Genomic DNA, 23,553 nt, shown 5'->3' with positions numbered 1-23,553 from the left:
TTTTCAAGTTTCCATAGTAAAGAATTAGCTACTTTAATGATGAAGGTGAAGTCAGTGAGATTCAAGTATTATGTGAGCTCCAAATTAAAAAATGGAAAACATACTTGGAAACTTCTTCTAGAAAGAGAAAAACTGTTTTACTGAAATAACTGAAAGAGCTTGGGCTTTTCAAAGAATTGCTAGGAGATGGTTTCCTAGTATATCAAGGAAATGCTGGGCCTTTGACCAAAACCACGTATCAAAACAGTGGTGCTGAAGGAGAGGAGACCTTGTGGCACGTTGTTTCCGAGTAACACTAACCTGGAGGAGGAAGGAAGTGGGGGCTGGATCGGGGCCTGGCCTCTTCCTGTCAGTACAGACCAGACTGACAGCCAAATGCAGATCAGTGGAGCTTGGGGGCAGGTACAGGAGAGCTGTTAATGCTGCAAGTACTGGGGCTCTGTGCAGAGCCTGGGTAGCTTCTCTAATTCTGAACCAGGCTGCAGTTTTTTTCTGGCTTCATGGTTAATAGTTTGTATTCTGAAACTTGATTTTCCCCTGTAATGTAAACCACAGATTAAAAGTCATTTTGGTCAGCAAAATTAGTTCCTATCCTGCTAATTCTTGTTCAGCCTAGATAACCTACCTAATCCTTAAGACCTTGACTATCAAAATGTTTTTTCTGTTGTCTCCTTTGCTCTTAATTATTTTATTTAAAGCTCTGTATTGATACCACACTACCCAGAAAATTTAATTTCAAGTACAAGGAGCTCAAAATTGCCATAAAAATATAACATTAGACTTGTGGGAGCCAGATGTCTCTTCTCAGTTCCCACATGCTGGACTCAGGAGGGAGGAAACCTCTTCCCCTGCCAACTCTGCTGGAGTTAACGAAGTTCAAGTCCACATCCAGCTTGGTACAGAGCATTCTAGCTGTACCAGGGATTTCTGGCAAGGAGAGGAAGACATAATCTCCAGGTCAGGCTGGATTGTTCAAACATCTTAGAACTCTATTGCTACCTTACAAGCAGTCATTGTTACTATACTTTATCACCTCTCAGCTTTTCTCAAATCAGGGGTGCTTTCACTGCACTCTGCACTTGTAGCTGCAGGCCTGGACTGGCAGCTAAACATATGAAAGGTTTTATAGCCTTGACTAAAGAAGTCCTAGTCAAATACTGGGAGAGACACAAACTGCTTTCCACCCTGCAGCTCAGCCTAGCTAGGCTTTCCCGTTTCTGAACACAACTTAGCCATTCACAGATAAATTATGCTTTTGTTTAATAGATAGGTGCTAAACCTTCCCTGATTCATGACCTACATCACAGGTGTGCATGCACTGGGCTTCAGATTTCATTGAAAATCTGGCTGTGGAACTTTGGGATGTACATCTGGCAGAATCTTTGGGGTTCCTTGCATAAAGTGACATCAATATGAACTTTGTACAAGAAAATGTTTTAAGTAACACTCATGAAGAGATGGTCTAAACCAACAAGCATTCACAGAGTGTCCCCACATAGGTGTAGATCTCTTCAGTTTTACAGGGCTTGCTGACCTGAGCTACTTTCATAGAGCTGTGGACACCTTCATTCTTAAAAGGAATGACTGTTCATTCCTGTGGTGGCAGTCAGTTTTCTTTTGCTTCTATGAATCACTGAGGGGGCATGTGTAAACATTTCAAGTGAAATAATAGCATTTTTTCCCAGGTACAGAATTAAAATGAAAAGCAAAATTTATTCCACTATGTGTTTTAACGAGGAAATACTAAAGGATTTTGTGTTTTTCCCTTACTACTCTGATTCTAAGATATTTCATAAGCTGGTATAGATTGGTGTTATGTTAAAGCTGAGTTAGTCTATCTGGAAGCTCTCTACATGCACAGAAATTGAATTAGATCTTAAAATGAAGTAAATTAGAGTAGCATTATTTAGCTGTTCCCTGGCTGTAGCTTGTCCTTGTTTTGTTAGCTAATTTCCTACAAAAAGAAACTGTTCTCAGCATGCTGCTATATTTGATGTTGTATAGGGCTCTTGCAGCATCATATGATTGGACAAAAATGCTCCTTTTTTCCATATCTACAAAGCAGAGAGGGTACTTACCTAAATGAAATTAAAGTGATGGTCACATTCAGAAGATGCTGATCTTCCAGCTAAGTTGAACATCTCAGCTGTCCAGCCCTACCACAATGTTTTAGTTCTGGAAACTATGGTAGTTTGCTAATTTGCTCTTAAAAGACCAAGCTGAATTCCAGCTCAACTCAAAAGCATAGTTCTTGTCTCTCTTTTAGCAAAGTTCAAAACATTCTTGGAGTAACTGAATTCCTAAAACTCCAGGCCAGAGCCTGATAATGAGAAATGGACCTTTAGAGAAAAACCTTGTCTTTTTGTCTTGTAGTAGCATGGAGATGGTCTTTGTGAGTCACAGCATCTCTGCAGCAGCATCGCATGCTTGTCATCTCTTCTCTGCATTTTCTCTTTGGAGCCTGACAAGGCATGGATCAGTCATGTCCTTACTGGAGGAGGGACAGAGTGGTGGAAACTCTCAGGAAAGTCCTGGGAAGGCTTTTGGAAGTGCCCTGTAGTACCCCCAGCTGATAGCTGCACTGAGGATGTGCAGGTTGCACATCTATAGATCAGCGTGTTTAGCAGAGAAGGGTGGTGTGTTTTGGTTGTAAAGTGGAAATCTGAGTACCTCATACAAAAAATAGCATTCCTAATACAGACCCTTGGAATGGCTGGTTATTGATCTCTGGAGAACTGCCAGGTCTTACACAGATAACATTGCTCTGAGGCAGAGAAAGCAGTTTTAGGAGTGTTATTGCAGTTACTTGAAGTAATGGGGTTTTTATCAGAAAAAACAATGTTATTGAATTGTGGAGATAATTTTAGGTATTATACTGGTTCTTTTCAGATGTAGCCAGAAATTAATTACTGTTTATCCTCTGTGGTTTTTTTAACTTTAAAACTAGTTTCATTAACGGTGGAGAAAGGAAAGCAATGGTGCTTTCACTCTTTTGTGTGTATACACATTGATAAACCCACACACAGAATAGGTATGCACTGGAAGGACCAAGGGACCTCAGTACTCCTTTTGAGTGCTTTATTTAAAACAGAAATGATACTGTAGAAGAAATAATTATTACTGGATGTCTACTGAAAGAGTAATAATGGCTACTGTAAAAGTTAAAACAACTCTGGCATGTTTACTGCATATGACAGCAGAAGGCTTTCAGAGTAATCTTGATTTCTGTTCTGGACTGTCTTTGGGAAAGTTCCCTTCATGAGCAGTGAGACCACATGTAAGTGGATGGTCTAACACAAGTACACATGGACCTCAGAATTCAGCTAAAGTGGCACAGCAGATTAAGTTAATGCTTCACCCTTATAAGAGGAACCCAATTAAATTAGCAGAAATGGGGTCCAGATACTATCAAAGGCAAAAGTTAGGACTTCTGCACTGGTTTTGTAGCTTCCAGAGTGAGAAGTCTATAACAGTATCTTCAATATAAGCTGCTTCTTGAATGAAACAGCTACTTCTCAGTTCCCTTACAAGAGGAAAATACAGTATTTCCAGGACTGTTTAAGTTTTGAGGGCTTCTTCTTTTGAAGTCAGCTTCTAACTGTTGTTGTAACCTATTTGCAAGAGGATCAGTCTGTAATTGTTATTTACAGAGGGGAACAGTGTAATTGTCCTTCTGTGGGCAGGGTTAGATTTTGAGGATTTCTGAGAGAACATGTGACAATGTAAGTAAGACTTTCTGTTGAAGACGACTCTAGAAACAAAGATTAGGAAATGAAGAGTTTTACAGTAAGTTGTCTACTGTCTTCAACTATTAACATTTAACATTTTCATTCTGGATACTATTTCTTACTAACCCTGTATTTGGATTGAAGATTGGAAACCAGATGTTAAGATTTTGAGTGGTTTGTTTGGGATTGTGTGAATGTCAACCCAAGAGGGAGCGGTGGCATTTTTGACAGGGGACAATACAAGAAGGCCAAGAATGTACACCCAGTCAATTTGTCAGAGAGGCTTTTTGCTTTATTCAGCCTTCTGTTTAATTTAGCCCTAGACAGAAGAACTGGGCTGAGAAGTAGTTGAGAAATCATGATCTAACCACGAGGAGAAATAGAATTAATTAATGCATAAAGTATGTAAATTGTTATGTGAGACTAAATTTTAATCCCTGTGACATGTTCTATTCTGCTGAGGGTCTTGGATTTCTGTTGAGAAGCTAAGGGGAAAAATCTTGCTCCTAACATTTAAAGCAGACTAATTTGTCTGCAGTGCTATGCACAGTCCTTGTAATTAAGAAGATCAAGGCAAATTACAAGTGGCTGCAGAATGTCTTTCTCTATTTTTGTAAGGCACTTAAAGTCTGGGTGGAACATCTGTTTCCTCCTCCCCACAGCTCATCTCAGAGATTATTATGATTCTACTGAAATCTCACAGTGACATGTGCTGCTATTCAATGAAGATGTTTCAAACACCTACACAAAACCTAATTGCAGCTTCTGCCACTTACTGCCTCTACTGAAAAAAAAGAAAATAAAAGGAATTTCAAAGTTTTGTGAGCTAAAATGGGAGTTGCCAGTCTGAGTTACACCTACAATAAGAAGCTGTGGCAGAAAGTACTTAAAAACATGGAATTATCCGGCATTGCTCATGTCACATGTGCTGAGAGATCACTGCCTCTGCAAGTATGACTGAGCTTTTGCCATTCATTTCTCTCCTCACCATGAGGGGTGCAGAAATTGTGAAGCTCAGAGAGGAGATATATACACAGAGATACTTTGGTTTGAGTCCCTTTTTCTTGCACAGATTCTCTGTGTGGTTTTCGAGAGTCAAAAATTCAGACTTGAAATACATTGTTATTTCTGTGCAGAGATGAATTTCCTGTATCTCTACAGTCCAATAAAAGTTCAGTTGTTGGTGAGAAACAGTGATGGGTGCATACCATCTGAAATTTCAAACCAACCAATTTTCATTTTTTGCTGCTCCCTGTGATTGGGTGCAGCACCCTCCACTGTGCAGAAGTGTTTATAGAGTGCTTAGAGTGATGACAGAATCTGTTTCTGTGTTTAGAGCATTTTTGGGGCCCAGGCTCCTTGAAAGCAAGTGAAAAGCACCTCTGTGAGCAGGGCTGACCTCTGGCTGGGCTAACAGGTTGAACTGAGGTTGGAAATGTTTTTGCAAGTGAAGGCTTTTTTAAGCATTAATGTCCTTTTCCTCAGCCACCAGACTAATCACTGCATATTTGTTACAGCTTCTCCTTGCAAACAGACTAATGCTGCTTGATGCAGCTGACTGCTGTGAAATACAGAGGCGTTTTTGTCAGTTCCTAGGAAAAAAACTGACATTTCAGTTTGTCTTCATCTCAGTTGGTGTGAAACTGTGTTGGTCTGGTGAAATCAACAGAATGGTTGTTAGGAGGAGTTACCATCCCTGGCTTTCTGGTACTTGCCTATGCAGCTGACATGCCTTAGCTGTGACCACCTTTGGTGTTGATTTAAAGTAATCTGCTTTTTTTGGCACTGACCTGGATAGGGACTGCTTTCACAAGCATGTCCATGAGATAGTAGTACAGTAGCAGCTGTATATTTAAATGTCAGTCACCGTAAGGCAATGCCACTGAAGCTACCAGTACAATTTAGTAAGACAGATCCAGAGTGCAAGCAATGAAAGCTTCTTGTCAGGATGTCTACAGTCATAATGGTAAAATCCTGAGAAGAAGGTTAAAGTCCCCATAGTCTCAATTCCTTACTATGAAAATGGTGTTTCAAAGGACAAAGTAGCTCTGCTAATTTACTGTTCTGAAATGTTTATAAAGATGCATCTTTGATGGCAGAGATTTCAAACCAGAAAACTATATAGAAAAGAGATAGTACCCTGAAGAGAGAGATACTACATTTTAGTGAAGATGGTTATCTATATACATATATATCCTAAGGTCAATGTTTGAAGAGCTCTTTGACCAGAACTCAAGTCTGTAGCTGCTTATAGAAATCAAATAGTGTGTTTATCTAAGCCATTGAGATGTAATTTCAGTTTATACCATGTTAGTACAACTAATCCTTTCACTGATGTTCAGCTTCTGCCAATTCAGTCAATGGACTAATTGTGTGAAGGGAAGCATACAAGCACAGCAGTGTTTTATGTACTACATCTCACCACTTCCTGACCCTGTCTCCCTGCACACTACCTTCTTACAGTCTTCTAGCCAGATCTGTTGTACAGTTAGAAATGCCCAGATTAATTTTCCCTGCTTTGACAAGCTCCTTTACATTGCAGGAGGCCAACATTTTTAGTGCATCCATAGGAAGCCTCTCCACTACAGCCTTTCACCACACGAGAGACAGGCTGAAGATGTAGGCAGCTGACAAATGTGAAAGCAATGAAGAGGTGTTCTGAGGTTGACAGCACTTTTCATAGTATACTCATTTTCTGGGAAAGGCATGAGAAGGGAGATAAACAGGCAATGGTTTTGGCAAGCTGAGAAGAAGCTGTAGCAGACCAAGATGTTCCAAAGAAATCACATCAAAAAGGTAAGGGTGCCAACTTCATCCCGTCCTTTTCTCCTGCTGCTTGAATATTTTCTTGAAAATCAGCAAATCTTTCTTTGAAAATGCTGACATTTTCTGGAGAATCCTAGAAATGCTATAAAAGTAATTTAGCATTACTTTGAAAAAAATACAGTACTATTTTTATGGCTCATTCTAGCCCCCTCAATTCCTGCTCAAAGTTGGGATTTTCCCCAGAAGCTCCGCAAACTGATAAAATAATAACAGTCCAAACATCAGAAATATCTCTGTGTAACTGCTGCATATGGAGTAACAGTCAATCAAGATGGGGGGGAGGGCAGGAGGGGGGAAGCCACAGAGCAGTTTTATAAGAAGTCCTACATAAGACTTTGATTCAAGACTAGAAATAACTGAAAATAACTCTGAAAGTCTTATTCTTAGTCAAACTGCTTTTGCTTAAGGGTGTGCCAGCAAGGATTTATGCCTAAAAGGACTGTGACTCTCTCTGTCAAAAGAGTGTAATGATGTCATGCATGCATCCAAGCGGAGAGCACCAAGGGGTTAATTTGATTGTGTTTATGTCTAACAATGTGTAATGTAGGATGTCACTCAGCCTTGATACCTAAGTGTACAGGGTAAATGATGAAGTTCCTTGCACCAGCATGGATTTGAGTCAAACCCAAGGGACTTGAAAATCTCTCTGGTAATGTTCTCAGCACAATTGTTTTAATGTAGCTTATAGCTACATCAATATTCAATTTCAATAATCTAATTTTTTTCCCTTATCTATATATACTTGAAGAAGTTTTATTAAAAATTATAATGTTCCCAGTTCCACCTTCTCTGTGGTCTATAGTCCTAGGCAGACTGGAAAACATGGTCTTACTGTACATTTTTTCAAAGATCTTCATAATGTTATAAGAAACAGAAGAGGGTCTTGAAATGTTAAAAAAATGTGCAATGATGACAGTTTCAAAATTGCAACAAAGCTTCTGTTGAGTTTGGGTAAAATTGGTCTGAGTGTTCCTAGAATATGTCCTCTTCCTCATTATCTGGTTTTTATGGGAGCATCTGGTAGGATATGCGTCAGACAATGATAGTTGTAGTAATTGGCCTTGATAACAGTTTTTAGATTTCTGGTTATCAGATTTCTACTCCAGGTCAGGCTTCATATGTTTGAATGAACTATATTTGTCATGTGGCATTTTTGAAAAAATCTCCCTGGAAGCTAAAATGTATGTGGTAGCTGTGGGACTGAGTGCCTTCCTTTCAAAACTTGAGTGAACACTCCAAGATTTGAGAACACCTGAAGGGCCATCAATGCCTGGATGAACCGAGCATTTTAGCATCCGACCACTAGACTCTTCCAAGTTATGGTGAAGCATGGGAGTCTTTGAGGCCTGGACTAGTTTCCTATGGGCAATGGGCCAAGCCATGTTATTAACAATGAAAGGGATACATATGGGATTTTTCACATAAGGATCTTGGCACCTTTAGGGTCTTAGCTCAAGCACTTCACAGCTTTGAGATCTGCTAGAGCAGCTGAGAAACAAGCTAAATTAGAACACGCTAAATGGTCTGGACTGAATGACCAAATTCTAATTTGTCTGTCTTTGTCATTTATCTTTCAGGTCCTCAGGCTCCATCAGCCCCCATCTGATCATATTGCAACAACATAGGTGTTGCCATGAGGATCAGGACGTGTCCTGTTTGCTTCACAACTTGTCTTTTGGTCCTGCTGACTACACACCAGAGAGAGCTCCATATAGAGGCAGAGCACACATTTCAAGAGAGCTGACAAACCAGTTCCTGCACATACATGTATCTGTGTAAGAGTACTCCAAGACCAGAGGCCTCTGTGGCACTGCATGGATATAAGAACTGTTGCATATGTGGGGTTAGACTCTGCTTTTTTGAGATATGATGCTCCGACGAGGATTTATTCTATTTCTTCCCCGACTTATAGGCCTGCTGGTGGTGGCCTGTTGCTCAGTGTCTATTTTTTATATGTTGGCTTGCACACCCAAGGGTGACAACCAGCAGCTTGCCTTGCCCAGGGTGCACAGTCCAACTGTGAAGGAGGGATATGAAGCCATTCTGCAAGAGCGAGAGGAGCAGCACCGCAATTACATCATCAGCTTGAAGAAACAAATTGCCCAGTTGAAGGCTGAGCTCCAGGGTAGGACCGAGCAGCTTAAGAACATGCAGAACCAGTACCCAGCCCCCTTGGACATTCATCTTGACCACAGTAAGCCAGAGAAGGCCCAGGCCAACCTGTTGGCCTTCCTGCGTTCCCAAGTAGACAAAGCAGAGGTGCACAGCGGTGTTAAGCTGTCCACAGAGTACGCGGCAGTGCCCTTTGAGAGCTTCACCCTCCAGAAGGTTTACCAGCTGGAGACAGGGCTGACACGGCACCCGGAGGAGAAGCCCGTAAGGAAGGACAAGCGAGATGAGTTGACAGAGGTGATCGAGTTAGCAGTGGGGAGCCTGAACAAGCCAGACGGGGTCAGCAAAGCAAAACCCCGCCTATACACAGCCTCCGACTTTGTGGAAGGTTCGTATGCAGAGAGCAGGTCCACACAGTGCTGGGGAGGAGTTCTGGGTGGCTGAGTTGCTGAGGGAGATGGGAGCCGTGTCAGAGCACAGATGTCTGGGATGGTGTCAGTGCTGTGACCTAGTGATGCTGTCTCAGGCACTATTGCAAAATGGCAGCTTTCCTGGGGAACAGGACCCGGTGACAACTTTGTGTCCTATAGTGACACCAATGTGTTCTCACAGCTCTCTAGTCATGTGTTTGCCTCAAAACTGACAAAGCAAGGAGTGACTGACCAGACTGCAATCCCAGATCTATTTCCAGAGTTAACACTGGCAACTGCAGTTCAAATCCATGCTGCCATTCTCCTCCTTTCTGTTTGTTGTTTAGTTTATATTTTCAAAATATGTTTCTACAGTTTTTATAGGTGCTGAACAAGCAGGTATGACTGTTTGGCACCACCTTTTCCATGTGAGAAGGTGACGAGAAAGGAGATGTTTCCTGAAACACATTGCTTAATATCAGTTAAGCTGTGAGCCTGCCTTTATGCATAAGTAAGAGACTTTGACAAGGTACCAGTGCTGTGCTCAGGCAACAAGTGCAGAAAGATGCGGGGAAGAGATGCATGCTAGTGCTGGCTCTGTGGAGGTTCTTCATGCACTAATGGTCTTACTAGCTTTCTTATACCCTGGTGAAATTCTCCAGAGGGAGGAAGTCTTTCACATGATTTAGAGCTCAAGAAACTGGAGGCCTCTGCACAGCTCAGTCTGAGCTCAAGGAACCTTCCTTATGTCACCCCCTGTGAGGCAGGTCCTTACTTCTGCAGGTTCAAGGGAACAAATTCTAATTCTCACTCATCAGTGCAGACTGATCTGTTTGCCAATGCAGTGATCCATGTACTGGGGCTGGAAACAAAGAGACGTGGCAGAAAACTTCCCTGCCAAATCCCTTTGGACATCTCTGTGACTTCTTGTCACTCTTTTTTCCCCCCAACTTTATTCTCCCAAGAATGGCAGAAACTGCCAATCAAAGGACAAATCCATTGCTCTGTGTAACTTCAGTATGTGTAGGGAGGACTGAATTATCTGTTCCAGTTCTGCATTTCAAGTATAGTTTGGACTCTGTACTTGTTTTGGAAACAGTGCTCTGCAGGTGCTACTGCCTACACAATGAGTAATAAGCTGGATTCTATGTCAGCTTCCAGCAACTTAGTATAAGTCCAGCAACACAGCAACCATGAGTCCACTGAACCCAGCCACCAAGCCAGCTGTTTTCATTTTCTGGAACTGCCATGGGCAGCCGGATATTTCTGGGAGTGCCCAGATTTGCACTGAAAGTAATAGCACTAACCCTCTAAGTGTTTTCCAGCTGCTTAAGCAATAACAGCACACAAAACTGTGTGCCTCTCATGTTAAATGTGGGGCTACAGCTCTCATCTTAAGGTTGTTCAGGTGGAGACATGTGCTGAAATGAAAATCAGGTAATCAGGGTCAGAGACAGGATTTAAAATCTGAACTGCTGCTGTCAGTATGTGGGATTTGCGTCCTTGTTTCTGCTCTACTTAGAAACGCCTTTGACACCAGCTTTGCTCAAGTGTGTTTCTGATCCTGAGTCTAGCTAGAAGATAGAGTTGTGCACAGTAATCTTGTTTTCTCGGCCTCCTGTGTGGATTTTTCTTTTCTTGTGGATCCTGGCACCTGCTATCACTTTTTCAGTACTAGTTCATTGTTAGGCAGGGTGGTGGTGTGTGGCAATAAACTCAGCTGGGGTCTGTATCTCTTCCTTTTTTAAATTTTGTGCATTTATTCTTGTCTTTGCAGAGGGGAAATGTTTCTTCAAACATTTCTTGCATTAAAGGAGAAATGTTTTGTCTCTCTGGCATCTTAAAATTAGTGTTGCATTCTCTGCAGTTTCTAGACAGAGTAACTTAGGAAATTAGACTATGACCCTAGTACCTTACATCGGAGTTAAACTCCTCAGCAGATTTGCTGTTACATGAAATTTGGATAGGATTCTCAGTTCTCCCTCCAGAGCAATAGTTGACACGTAGTGGAATTTTCCATTTCCCCCCCCCCTTAATCAAAACCAAGGGAGCCACACCTTCTCCCTGGAGCTTGAGATGTATCCATCTGGCTGCTTCTCTGCTTAGCTTCTCTCCTGACAGAGGCACTCGGACTGTTCAGCTGCTATAATGCTCCCTTCTCCCCTTTATTCCTCCCACTTATGAACCAAGTTCACTAGCTTTCTGCCAAGGGGAGTCAGTAAGAAACAGCATGGGGAAAAAAAAGAAATTTCTGTGTATTATAAGCCGGCAAAGGACTGTTCTGTTTTCAGTAGAAAGCCACTTGCTTAGAAAGCAGGATAACAGGTCCAGTCATTAATTTATGTAAATAGCAGCAGCACCAAATAGATCTGGGAGTTGCTCATTTTCTCAGAGATGGAGATGATAATTCGGAGACTGACAAGCCTCAGTAGTGTGTTCCATAAGTGAATGGAATCACTGCCTGATGATATTCTTTCCTAATGTGAATAGCTCCAGAAAATCCCTGGATTTTTAAGAAATGCCCTGCCATAACACCTTCAAATATGCTGGATCAAAAGTTTTCCTACTTGAAGTATGGAGCTGTCTAGTGACTGGAATTTTAATCAAGGTCTCAGAGGCAAAGGAAAAAGGAGTAGCTTTGCTTCCTCAAATGGGCAGCTACTGGTAGTGGTCTATCTGATGGAATTTTGCCATGGCTGCTTACTGGGACAAAGGAATGATGCTTTTCATCAAAGGATAAGATGCTGTATTTTACTGCATGTGAAGTGGGAACACCATTGTAGCACTGAGTTAAAACGAGGACAACAAATCCTGATAAATCCTCATAGTGGCTCCTACATAATCTAACAGAAGGGAACTAATGAACATGAGTCCAGGGAGTGTTTCTGGAGACACTAGGAGACTTGAAGCCTGTAGTCTGTAGAACTGAAACTAGAATTGTCATCGACTCAACAGCATTTTGTTATGAATGTGTGGCTGTTTGCTAGTTACACATTTCATGTAGATCCATATAGCTGGCAGTTGTTTGCCTGCCCTGCTGAGTAGACATCAGGTGTTTTCCACTTCTTTAGAGAGCTCTGGGAATTGCTGCTCTGAAGACTGGAGACTTACTGCTCTTTCATCAGTTCTTCAGCCCAGGCCATTTTTGCTTCTCAATTGTTCTTTCCCTTCATCTTAGGGCCATTCTATCTGCTGACACAGAGCTTCTGTTTACTTTTTACACTGGGTTTCCAAAGGCTTTGACTTTTCTCTCTGCCTCTCAAAGAAATGGTGCATATTCTGAAACATATCTGCTGTAATGGAAGCAATAGGTGATCAATTAACCTTCTTTTATCCCAATTTAATATCTGGCCTTTCCAAGGCTTTCATTTCAGAAGCAATCTTTTAAGGAAAAGGGGGTTTTGTTTACTTTTTTGAGACTACTTTTTTCCTCTCCTCATAGTTCATGTCTCAGAATTGAGGTTGTTTGACACATCTTCCTGAATCACATAGAAAGTCCTGGTGGCACAAATAAAGTAGAGCCTTTGGAAATGGAAAACATTTGTAAAAGGCAGGATGTTCTGCTGGGTGAGTTGCCAGAGTGACTCAAGACATTCAGACTCATTTCCAAGGCTCACTGCCTGCCCTTGGGCAAATCACTTTGTTTTCTGCTTCTAAAAAGAAGATACTTTAAAAGGAAAGAACATTTTTTAAAATGAAAAACAAATAGTTTAAATATTCATGAAGAATAGCCATATTTAATTAGAGGCATTAAACTTGCATACAGTTCTCTTCAGTATAAAATGTTGGGATTATAAATTCTTGGATTACCATTTTGTACAAATGCCTGCACCTAAACTACTTGTTTTCAGCCATAGCAGAGGTACTAAACAAGAACAAAACTACAGATTTAGAAGCAGCCTCTGTATGTATAGCCCTATGAGGGACCCCAATCAGGTCCCAAATTTGCATTCATCTTTAAGCTACTTCTTATTTGGCAAGGTTTCCTTTATTGGATATTACATCTCTCCAGGGAAGTGGAATTTGTGGGGTCACTGTTTCTTGGCTGGGGTAGGTAGAAGAGAATGTAAAAGCAAAAGCTGAAATATTGTGTGGTAGATACTATTAGATTTGTTAATTTAATTTAGAACTTTTTTATTATGAAAAAATGTCAGTTCACTATGTCAAACATATGAAACAGTCCTATCAATTTATCTCTAAAGGGAATGAAAATCAGATTTAATTTAGAACTTTGTTTATCTGAATGTCAGAAGGTTGCCTTAAACTTTCAAACACAAACATCTGTGGTAAAACCTGTGTTCAAAAACTGCCTGAGCAAATGAGTGCACCCAACAATGCACTCAGATCATCAGCAGGCTTTCTGTAAGAATAAATGGGTGAGCAGGGTTCAAAGGCCCAGATTTCTATTCTCTGGCCACCAGGAGGAGGAAATCAAGGGACTATTAGGCCACTATTCAGAAGAGCTCTGTGGGAACTCAGCACATCACTCCAGATGTCCAGAGTTACTGAGACAACCCTTGGGGAGCTCAGAAATCCTAGAATGTTGCCAGAAGCGTCTGGTGGTTGGATTTTGACCCTGCAAGGGATGTGCCACCTGTTTGAGGACAGGAGAATCACTTGGGAATGAATGGTGTAAGAATGAAGTATTTACAGGGTGAAAATGTAGATTTTGGGATTTTGGTAGAGGGGGGGTTATGGAGACAAGATGGAGGGATCAGGGCGTGTCTTGTCCTTCTTCTTTCTTCTTCTTGTCATTCATTTTCTGTGGTTATGTTGGCACTTTGGGATTGGTCCTTGATGAAGGTGCACTTGCTAATATGGGTGAAAGGTGTTGGGAAATAAAGGTAAATATGATGTACGTAGTTTTTAGTACAAAAATAGACACCCGCCCAGTGAGAGGTCAGAGTGCCCTTGGCTGCCTTGCTGGGCAGACCTCTGTCGGGCTGGAAGAAAATTTTGTAGATAAGAAATAATAAACAATTTGAAGACTGAAAATCTGAAGAGTCCAGACTTGTCCTTTGAAACGCAGGCTGTCCCAAGGCCATCCTGCATGTGACCATGCAGAGACGAACAGCTGGAGTGGTCAGAGCTCCATTCAGTAACAGATGTAATTCATGGTCTGCAGCTTGGGCAGACTTTATGAAAAAAGCTAGGAGGAGTCAAGGGCACAATGCTGAAAGATTAGCAGCAAAAGAATTATGGAGCTCCTATCTCCCTAGATTCATTTACTATGCTAGAAGGAGGATTGGAGCATTTGGTGAATCAGCTTATATTAAAAATAAAACATGAAGTGAATAACAGATCAGCAAATCTGCATATATTATTAACCAGCTAAAGTGTTCATTAAGAATAAAAGACTTATAGAATGATAGTGAAGATAAGACCGCCCACAGAACTCTCTCCAGATAAAATCACACCTAATTAGTTTTTTGATTATACCAATGTAAAAGCTGCAATACAAGATGAAGAGATTATGTCACTGCTCTTTGAAGAAAACTTTGACCCAGACTTTCACAAGAAATACAGACAGAGCTGACGCCTATGGGTCAGATGCCCAGCAATGTTACACATCAGGGAATAACCAAAATTTTTTAAAAAGCAAGCCTTATTTTGGTCTTGTTTTTCATAACCAGAAGAAGCTATGCTTCCTAGCCAGATGGAGAGGAAAAAAAAAAAAGAAGAAAGAAAAGAAAAGCAAGTTAAGAGGAGGAGTTTTTTTCAAGACATGTGTGCTTGTCTCTTTAACTTCTGCAAGAGATGGAAGGCATTGCAATTATACTCTTGTACTGATTAAGTTGTTAAGATGTTTACAGTGGCTTAATGACTGGTTGGAATTAGCATTAATTTTTCTTTCTTAAACCTAATGGATTTCCAGTGAAAAAGCTTTATTTCAGTATACACTGTAGGGACTGAAGTATCATTTACAGTGGGTAAAATCTATAGCCTTTTTGCCAATTTGATCTCATTTAGGATATTATAGTATTTTGGTGGGGCATGATCAACGCTTTTATAGTTCATGCTGGCTCTCAGCATGAACCAGAGCAATTTCAGCCATCAAGTATGTCAAAAGTTTCTTCCATACAGAAAATAAATACATGATTGTATGAATTAAGTATCCTGGTCTAGCTCTGACAAACTGTAGTGTTATCCTTGCAGACCATTACTTGACCAGGAGTGGGCATTCATACAGAAAATAGCAGTGTCTTGAGAACTGAGTAACAGGAGAGTTTTGTCCTGACTGAAGGTGGGTGAAGTTGATGGCTGGGGCCTGTTTGCAAAGTTTTATCAGGGGACTTTCCAGAGAACCTCCCAGTGCTCATCAGGAAATTACCTTTCTGGGAGATGGCCTAATCCCTTCTGTTGCAGAGAGGCAGACTGCCTTTGCAGTCCCTCTGCATCCCATTACCATGCATGTCTGCAGTGTGCAATTGGAGCAGTCTGAAAAATAAGGACAGTACATCTGCCGGGTTATACTGAGGGTGAGCAGTTGGTAATCTTCAGGGGTTTGTAACTCAGCCAAGCCTTGAAATGTGCCTGCAAGAATACCAAACAGCTCCTTCAACCCAGGGCTGTGTCCCTGCTACAGTGATGGCCTCCTCCAAATGATAGTGGACTGTGCATTGGTATAAAAGTAAATATCTCATTGCCTCTGCTGTGTTTTCAGCTTAGATGTAGCAACTTAAGACTTTCCCCCTTTTTCCCCCCAGGAGCCCAACTTTAATACAAAAATCTCTTCATTTTTGTTTTCATGCAGGGATCTACCGTACAGAAAAAAATAAAGGCACCTTGTATGAGCTGACTTTCAAAGGAGATGCAAAACATCAGTTCAAGAAGATTGTTTTATTCCGGCCATTTGGTCCTGTAATGAAAGTGAAAAATGAAAATGTCAATATGGCTGACACACTTATTAATGTCATTGTGCCGTTGGCCAAGAGAGCCAGCAAATTTCGGCAATTCATGCAGAATTTCAGGTGGGTTTTCCTTCCTTCCTTCCTTCCTTCCTTCCTTCCTTCCTTCCTTCCTTCCTTCCTTCCTTCCTTCCTTCCTTCCTTCCTTCCTTCCTTCCTTCCTTCCTTCCTTCCTTCCTTCCTTCCTTCCTTCCTTCCTTCCTTCCTTCCGCCACTTCCTTCCGCCACTTCCTTCCGCCACTTCCTTCCTTCCGCCACTTCCTTCCTTCCGCCACTTCCTTCCTTCCGCCACTTCCTTCCTTCCGCCACTTCCTTCCGCCACTTCCTTCCGCCACTTCCTTCCGCCACTTCCTTCCGCCACTTCCTTCCGCCACTTCCGCCACTTCCTTCCGCCACTTCCTTCCGCCACTTCCTTCCGCCACTTCCTTCCGCCACTTCCTTCCGCCACTTCCTTCCGCCACTTCCTTCCTTCCTTCCTTCCTTCCTTCCTTCCTTCCTTCCTTCCTTCCTTCCTTCCTTCCTTCCTTCCTTCCTTCCTTCCTTCCTTCCTTCCTTCCTTCCTTCCTTCCTTCGTAAGATGCAATTAAAAGAGTTATCTGTGGTATTCGCATGCCCTCTGAAAAGAGAGAAGCTGTGAGACAAGCAGAGAAGAAGGAAAACACAATTCTTTTCTCTCTCACCATGCCTGTATTGTGCCAAAGTAGAATGCAATATGGAGATTGTTTACCCACAGTGAGGATGTTTTGTTCCCTTGGCCTATCAGGGCCAAGAAGGTGTGTGTGTGAGACTGTCACGGGACAGACACGAGAGAATCAGAGATGAGTGCAGTTCTGTGCAGTTGTGAGCAGGAGTGAGTGCATGACAGATTCAGTTTAGATGAAATGTATACAGTATAGTATAATAAAGTAATTAATTAGCCTTCTGATGATGAGTCAGATGCATCATTCTCTCTCCCCTTCATTGGAGTTGCCTTTGATTTACAATAGTTATCAAAACCTCACTCACTGCTACTTTTACATAACAGTTCATTGTGCCACAGAGTGATTTTTGAGATTACAGACTGAAAGGCATTTGACTGCTTAATGCATAGTGATTACGATAAAAGCAATTATATTCCAGTCATCAGGGTTTCTGATTTGCATGTACCTGACTCAAGAGTCTCAATCTATTTGCTGGGCACATACAATTGTGGCAACATGAGAATGCCATGCACTAGTTGCAAAGGGGAAAAAAGGAAAAGGGGAGTCAGTGCTCCCAGACACTTTGCTAGGCTCCATTAGGTAAAATATTAAGGCAACAAAAGGCAAGAAGGAAATGTATTTAAGCTTTCAGCATAGTTACTCTTAAACTATTACTTTTTCAGCACAGATATGATGTTCAGAGGAAGAACTGAACTGAGATGTAACTTTAAATAGCTACCCAGAAAAGACTGTGTTATCAAAAGATACTTACTCTAACAATGGGATGTTTTGTCTAATTACAGCCATCTAAAAATAGGCTCCTTGTCTAAATTAACCTTCTGATTAGTACTCTGATTATCTTGTTTTAGACTGGTAGAAATCGCCCTCTGGTCATGCTGATCTCTCTGCTGATTATAGATGAACTCTTACAAACTAAACTTAGTGCAAGTGAGGCACAGTTCTAGCATTTGCTCAGATTGGTCTTACCCTTGAGCTACATATTTGATCTCTGCTAATACTTAGGTTTTAGTAATGCCAAAGATCTGAACTCTGGAATATCTGTTGCAAAAACTCAAGGTTATGAGGTAGGATATTATAAAAATCCCCTTTCTCATGTTCTTCTGAGTGCTGAAGTTATTGCCTGCCTGATTATTCTTCCTGGGGCTGGATGGCCTCTTTTAACAGTATCCTATTAATGTAACAAATGCTGTTTAGAGAGCTGGTACCTATCTGCCTGAAAGACTTCTGTCTTTTCTAAGGGAGAAAGTGAGCAGCTTTCTCAGGACAAGAATGCCTGTCAGTGAATCTCGTCCCCAGGAATGCCTCTGAGGTTCACCCTACTCTGCCTTCTCCAGCTGCTGTAGGTTATTGAAGGAAGGTAACTTCTGGAACAAGTCACAAATCTATCTCTTTTCTCCAGGGAAATGGGCATTCAGCAGGATGGACGAATTCACCTCACTGTAGTTTACTTTGGAAAGGAACAAATGAATGAAGTCAAATCAATACTTGAAAATACTTCTAAGTAAGTACCTGAACATCTGGTGCTGTTCATATACAGCGATCCTACGTGAAGTGGAGACTTGATAACTCAAAACTCATAGTTGTGCCAAAAGGTTCTAAAGTGCATTGCAGAAAATAGCTTTCTTTTTGTATCAAATAAAAGTGGTGTTACCCAGAGTCCCACTGAGTGGTCTTTAGAACTGCAGAGCAGATTTTAACTCAATTTACCTCAGTGCAACTGTTTGGGGTTTTATCCCTCCCCCCCACACACTGGTAACTCTTTAGTTCTTTGAAAGTGGTTTTGACTGTTAGGACTGAAATCTGACTTCCAAAGGCAGGTGGAAGACAATTTCAGTAGAGCACAAAGGAACTGGATACTTTTGGCCAGTTCTGCCCTGTTAAGTTTGGTTACATAGCTGTATTTGTCAAGATCATGTGGCACTGCAGCCTTTTGCTTGTCTTCTCTGTGTAGGAAGAAGACCCTTGTATAGATACAGTAATGTAACCACAGGTAATTGAAATTTGCACACTGAAGATATTTTTGTGAATCTAAACCTTGTTGGGATTTTTGTGAGATCTGTCCAAAGAAAGTCTGTGACAGGAATGCTAGTGTGTGCTTGACACAGGTCAAGCTCTGAACATAGACAGGAAATATCCTCAAGAGTCAAACAGGACATCTCTTCCCTCCAGTTGCTCTCAGAAATGTGATACTACAGATTTCTATTAATCTGTTAATTCTTTCATATGGGGTTCCCACCCCCAGCTTGTATTAAGATTGGATGGACAGGGTAAGTTGCTGAATATTTTCCTTTCTAGGTCAGCCAACTTCAAGAACTTCACCTTCATCCAGCTGAATGAAGAGTTTTCCAGGGGCAAAGGGTTAGATGTTGGTGCTCGATTTTGGAAAGGAAACAATGTTGTTCTCTTTTTTTGTGATGTGGACATATACTTCACAGCTGAATTCTTGAACTCCTGTAGACTGAACACACAGCCAGGTACTGCTCCTCATGAAGTGCATTGTCTTTCAACAGATTCCACCTATTATGTAAAATCCTTCACCAGAGTATTCTTGTCTTTGAATTGGTAATGAACTGTAAATCAGTTGTAACAGTTCTTGCTCCCAGTGTGTAGAATCTCTTGCCTTCAGCACCTGTTCTTTCTGGAACAGGATCTTTTTATTAATTATATCCTCACATTCTCATGGAAAGAACATAGGCTTAGTGCAAAACTTGTGTGGTTTTGTCTGGATTTGGTCAGGTCTGGACTGTACCTTTTAAGAGACAAGTGTGTTTTATACAGCTTTTTAAAAAAAACAACCTATTGTCATTTCCAGGGAAGAAGGTATTTTATCCTGTTCTCTTCAGCCAGTATAACCCCAGTATAATTTATGGTCACCATGATTCCATACCATCTTTAGAACAGCAGCTGGTAAGTACATGCATCTCTGAATACCTGCTTCTATTTGAACAAAGCATTTTTAAAGGTACATATGCTCTTGGATAGCATTTCCCTATGTGACCACCACACAGACAAAATTAACTACAACACTCACCTTACTGTGAGTTCTGCAGTGTTTTTCACTGGGAAGTACATTGGTGCCATTTATTTTAAACCTTTTTGGAGTTTTTACATGGAAACTAAGAACTTTTTAAATGTCTGCTTCTCTGTTAGAACTAGTGAACAATTCCTCCATGGTGTGCTATTTTGGGGTGACAATCATTGACTTGCTCTGATTTCTTCCTGTCACTGAATACTATTTGCATTTGAAGACATGACATTTGTAAAAAGCAGAGCTGTCCTCACATCAGTCAGTAAAAAGAGAACTCCAGGAGCTGTCACAGTTATTCCCCACTTACTTGAGCATCTTACAGCGGCCTTTCCCTTCTCACAGTTCATGACTGAACTGCCTGTGAGCAGACAGTGTGTTTCTGAAGTGTCTGAGTCAAATCACATGCTTGGAACTGTCACTTTATTCTGGCACTGATACAACACAGCACAGCTCCACTGATTTTCATCTCACCTGCATAATTTTGACAAGAGAAAAAAGCAGTATTTTTAAAAACATTGCCATAAGGCATATGATTAAGACATGTAGGAGTCTCCTGAATGAGAAGGGAGCTGTTGTGAGGAAGAAAGAGCACACAGATTAAAGGTTCAAGTGAATGTTAGTGACCAAGCCATTGCCTGGCACTGCTGCAGACACTGTTCTCCATTCTCTTGTGCTCTGGTGTTGCACTGTTGTTGAGCCTAAAGGCCTGATAGAAGGGAGTCTTGCTTCTCTCCAGTTCTCTACCCACTAGTGCTGCTAAGTGGCTGAATTTTCAAATTGAAACATAAGTCAACTCTGCAGCTTCATTCAGTTCCTCTGGGCCAGGTCCTAACCTGCCACATCTGCCTCTCTTACTGCCAGGCACTGCACTCACTAGGGCTCATCCTGTCCCTGGCTGGACACTGTCCCCAGAGCATCCCAGCTTCTATTGTTGTTCTGGATAAGTATGAATTAAGGTGGTGTGAGCCCAGACACAGTCACAGTTGAAAAAGATCACCTGGTGTCTGAGTCCAGTCTTCTGTCATCACTACCCCCACCTTATACAGTTCCTCTATAAAAATGAAGAATGAGAGTTTGAAAAGTCAATCCAAAATATTTTAAAGTAATTTTTTAAACTACTCTCTGTGTTATGAGACATATAGCCAGAAAGCCTTTTACTGAAGTGTCTGGAAAATTGCTTGTACTGTTTTTTTCTCAGAAGAAACTTGTTCTGATCATACCATGGGATTCACGTAAGCTTTTCTTTCTCTGCTCAGAGCCTGTCAGGGATCCTCAAGCTTGTAAAAATTGTGCTTAGGGAATGAAATAGAGTTTAGCTTTCAAGCTAGCATAAATTCCACAAAGTATATTGTCAGGATTGTGAAAATATTTATAGCTAATATTGAATCATAAAATGTGATGCTTATGTCAGAAAAGCTTCTTGATTTGAAGAAGTACAGCCAATCCCATTTTTATGTATATTTTTGTATTTTTAGCCCACATTAGTTGCCAGGCATAAAGCCAGATCTATGCCAATAAAACAAGACAGTGTTAGCTCTCTGTCCTGGAACTTGGGCTGCTGAGGAGAAAAACAAAAATCCTTCAGAAATCTTGGATAGAATTTGATTTGTGCAGCAGCCACTTGCCCTAATGGGAAATAATAATGCTAATGCACATGAGTAGCTTGCTGTAAGGGCATTGTGATGGAGACTTCTTGTTACAGTGCAGGCCTGACAGATTCAATCTTATTTCCTTTTAATTGGCTTCTGCAGTGACTTGGCTTTTTCAAGGAAAGGAGAAATGAGAAGAGAAATGAAATGTATAGCAATGCAAGCAGTAAAATAAATTTTTTAAAAAAGCATTTGAAGTGACAAGAGTTATGAACAAAAATGGGAAGCATGAACAATAAATCAGGAGAGAAAACTTTGGAAGAGCATTTCTTCGTAAAAGAAATACTAGGATTTGTAAAACCAGAAATGGAAGTTCTCTTTCCTCATCTTCTGAAATTCTGTCACGACTAAGTCAAGATTTTCTAAAGAAACTGCTAATGGATAGGTTTTTAACCAGGCATTCAAGAGTGTGAAGTACTGCTGACTTGCTCAGAGGATTTAAATGCCTATCCCTTGAAGCTCTTGGATGTCTCACCAGATTGGGTTAGGTCACTCACATGCATGAATTATGACCTTAGAGATCTGTACTTGGATATCTGCCTTTCAAAATTATAGCCATTGTTTCTCAGTGCTCTGATTTTCTACCTGTAATAATAATATTTTGATTGTCCATCTCAGGAAGGCAGACCATTCATCTTTACAAAGGCTTTCATGGGACATATATCTATCACCAAGCGTTTCTGGAGTTCAATTTTAGGTGGATATAGCACTTTCTGTAATGGAAAATTATTCTTGTTACTCAAAATCAATGTAATCAAAAAGCTGTAGATTGTGTGATCAGATTAGAACCACTGTTTTCTTCTAGAGCTCTTGTGGTCCACAATGCAGATGCCACCATCTGTTCTGACAGCAAAGTCTGGCTTCCCTGGTTTACCAATATGTTTCTTACATCAGGTGTGAATCCCACAGAAACTAACAATTCTGGAGGATGCTTTGCCTTCAAAGAAATTATCTCCAGAGGTGTGATATTGTTCTACTTGGTCTACAACAGCAGGGTGGAGCAAAACCTGATTGTTCTGGGTCAAGCGGGTTATCCAAGATCGCTAAGAACACAGCTGTTTTGGGATGGCAGATATATAGATATGTCCAACGAATATCTACAAAAATGTGTTCAGGACCAGCTGTGGATTCACATGGGGAAGAATAAAAGGGTAGTTGCTCCTATTTCTGACCACATTCAGGTCAGAATGCTCACTCTGAAAGCATTTCTGCTTCTATATAAATATTCCTTTCCCTCCATGCAGATTATTAAAAAAGAAACTGGATTTTGGAGAGACTTTGGTTTTGGGATGACTTGCCAGTACAGATCTGATTTTATCAACATAGGTAAGAAAAATACATTCCAATACACCTGCCTTTTTGCTAAAACATAGAAAATTATGATCAGCCTCCCTTTCCTTTGCCAATGTGTCTGTCTCACTAATTTGCAGCAGTGCTGGGGTTAGATGTTCAGGCTTTTCCCAGGTGTAACAGAATTACTAGAATCTAAACACTGTTTACAAATAAAATTACAAATAAAGAACTTTTCTCTGAAGGTGAAATATTTGAACACGGGCAGTTAAATGTTCACAGAAAGTGTGTGTGTTTTAAAGGCCTGACTGGAATCAGAAAACAGCTGCAGTGCAATTAATAGCACTGAGTTTGCTAACAGATTTCTAGTTGTATTTTGAATTTTGTCTGTGTCAGGTGGCTTTGACCTGGACATTAAAGGCTGGGGTGGTGAAGATGTGCATCTGTACCGCAAGTACCTTCACAGCAACCTGATGGTGATCCGAACGCCTGTCAGGGGTCTCTTCCATCTGTGGCATGAAAAGCAGTGTCTGGACGAGCTGACTCCAGAGCAGTACAAAATGTGCATGCAGTCCAAGGCCATGAATGAGGCTTCTCATGGCCAGCTTGGGATGCTTGTTTTCAAGCAAGAGATTGAGACACACCTGCAAAAACAGAAATTGAGCAGTAAGAAGATGTGAATCTAGAAAGGGAGGTTGAAAGCCTCTGAACTGGACTCCGGGGTGTTTTGGAAAAGAAGTTTTAACCAGAAAAGTTGGGATGAGACTGAAAGAGGATGGAGATTCCAGCAGGATGGCAGCAAAAGCAGAGGGAAAGTGTCTGTCCTCCATACTTTTGTTTTTATTCTAAAGAGGTTTTTAAGTACTCCACTATCCTGACTGTTCAGCACTTGCTTCTGGGG

At 41.1% G+C, this 23,553-nt stretch overlaps 1 protein-coding gene across 1 annotated transcript in view; it reads left to right on the top strand.

The window, feature by feature from the left end:
* CSGALNACT1 (chondroitin sulfate N-acetylgalactosaminyltransferase 1) overlaps positions 1-23,340 on the top strand; it is a 41,505-nt gene extending 18,165 nt beyond the window's left edge. The window contains exons 3-10 of the mRNA XM_059470561.1: positions 6,271-6,524; positions 8,132-9,054; positions 15,831-16,047; positions 18,085-18,186; positions 18,981-19,159; positions 19,498-19,592; positions 22,607-22,688; positions 23,049-23,340. Coding sequence (XP_059326544.1) covers positions 8,421-9,054; positions 15,831-16,047; positions 18,085-18,186; positions 18,981-19,159; positions 19,498-19,592; positions 22,607-22,688; positions 23,049-23,332 — 1,593 coding nt within the window. The 5' untranslated portion in view covers positions 6,271-6,524; positions 8,132-8,420 and the 3' untranslated portion in view covers positions 23,333-23,340. The remainder of the gene's footprint in view (positions 1-6,270; positions 6,525-8,131; positions 9,055-15,830; positions 16,048-18,084; positions 18,187-18,980; positions 19,160-19,497; positions 19,593-22,606; positions 22,689-23,048) is intronic.
* Positions 23,341-23,553: the final 213 nt, after the last annotated feature.

The sequence above is a fragment of the Ammospiza nelsoni genome, chromosome 4 (assembly GCF_027579445.1).
Source record: "Ammospiza nelsoni isolate bAmmNel1 chromosome 4, bAmmNel1.pri, whole genome shotgun sequence".
Lineage (NCBI taxonomy): Eukaryota > Metazoa > Chordata > Aves > Passeriformes > Passerellidae > Ammospiza > Ammospiza nelsoni.
The sequence above is the reverse complement of the archived record's forward strand: the minus strand, read 5'-3'. Positions and strand labels throughout refer to the sequence as shown.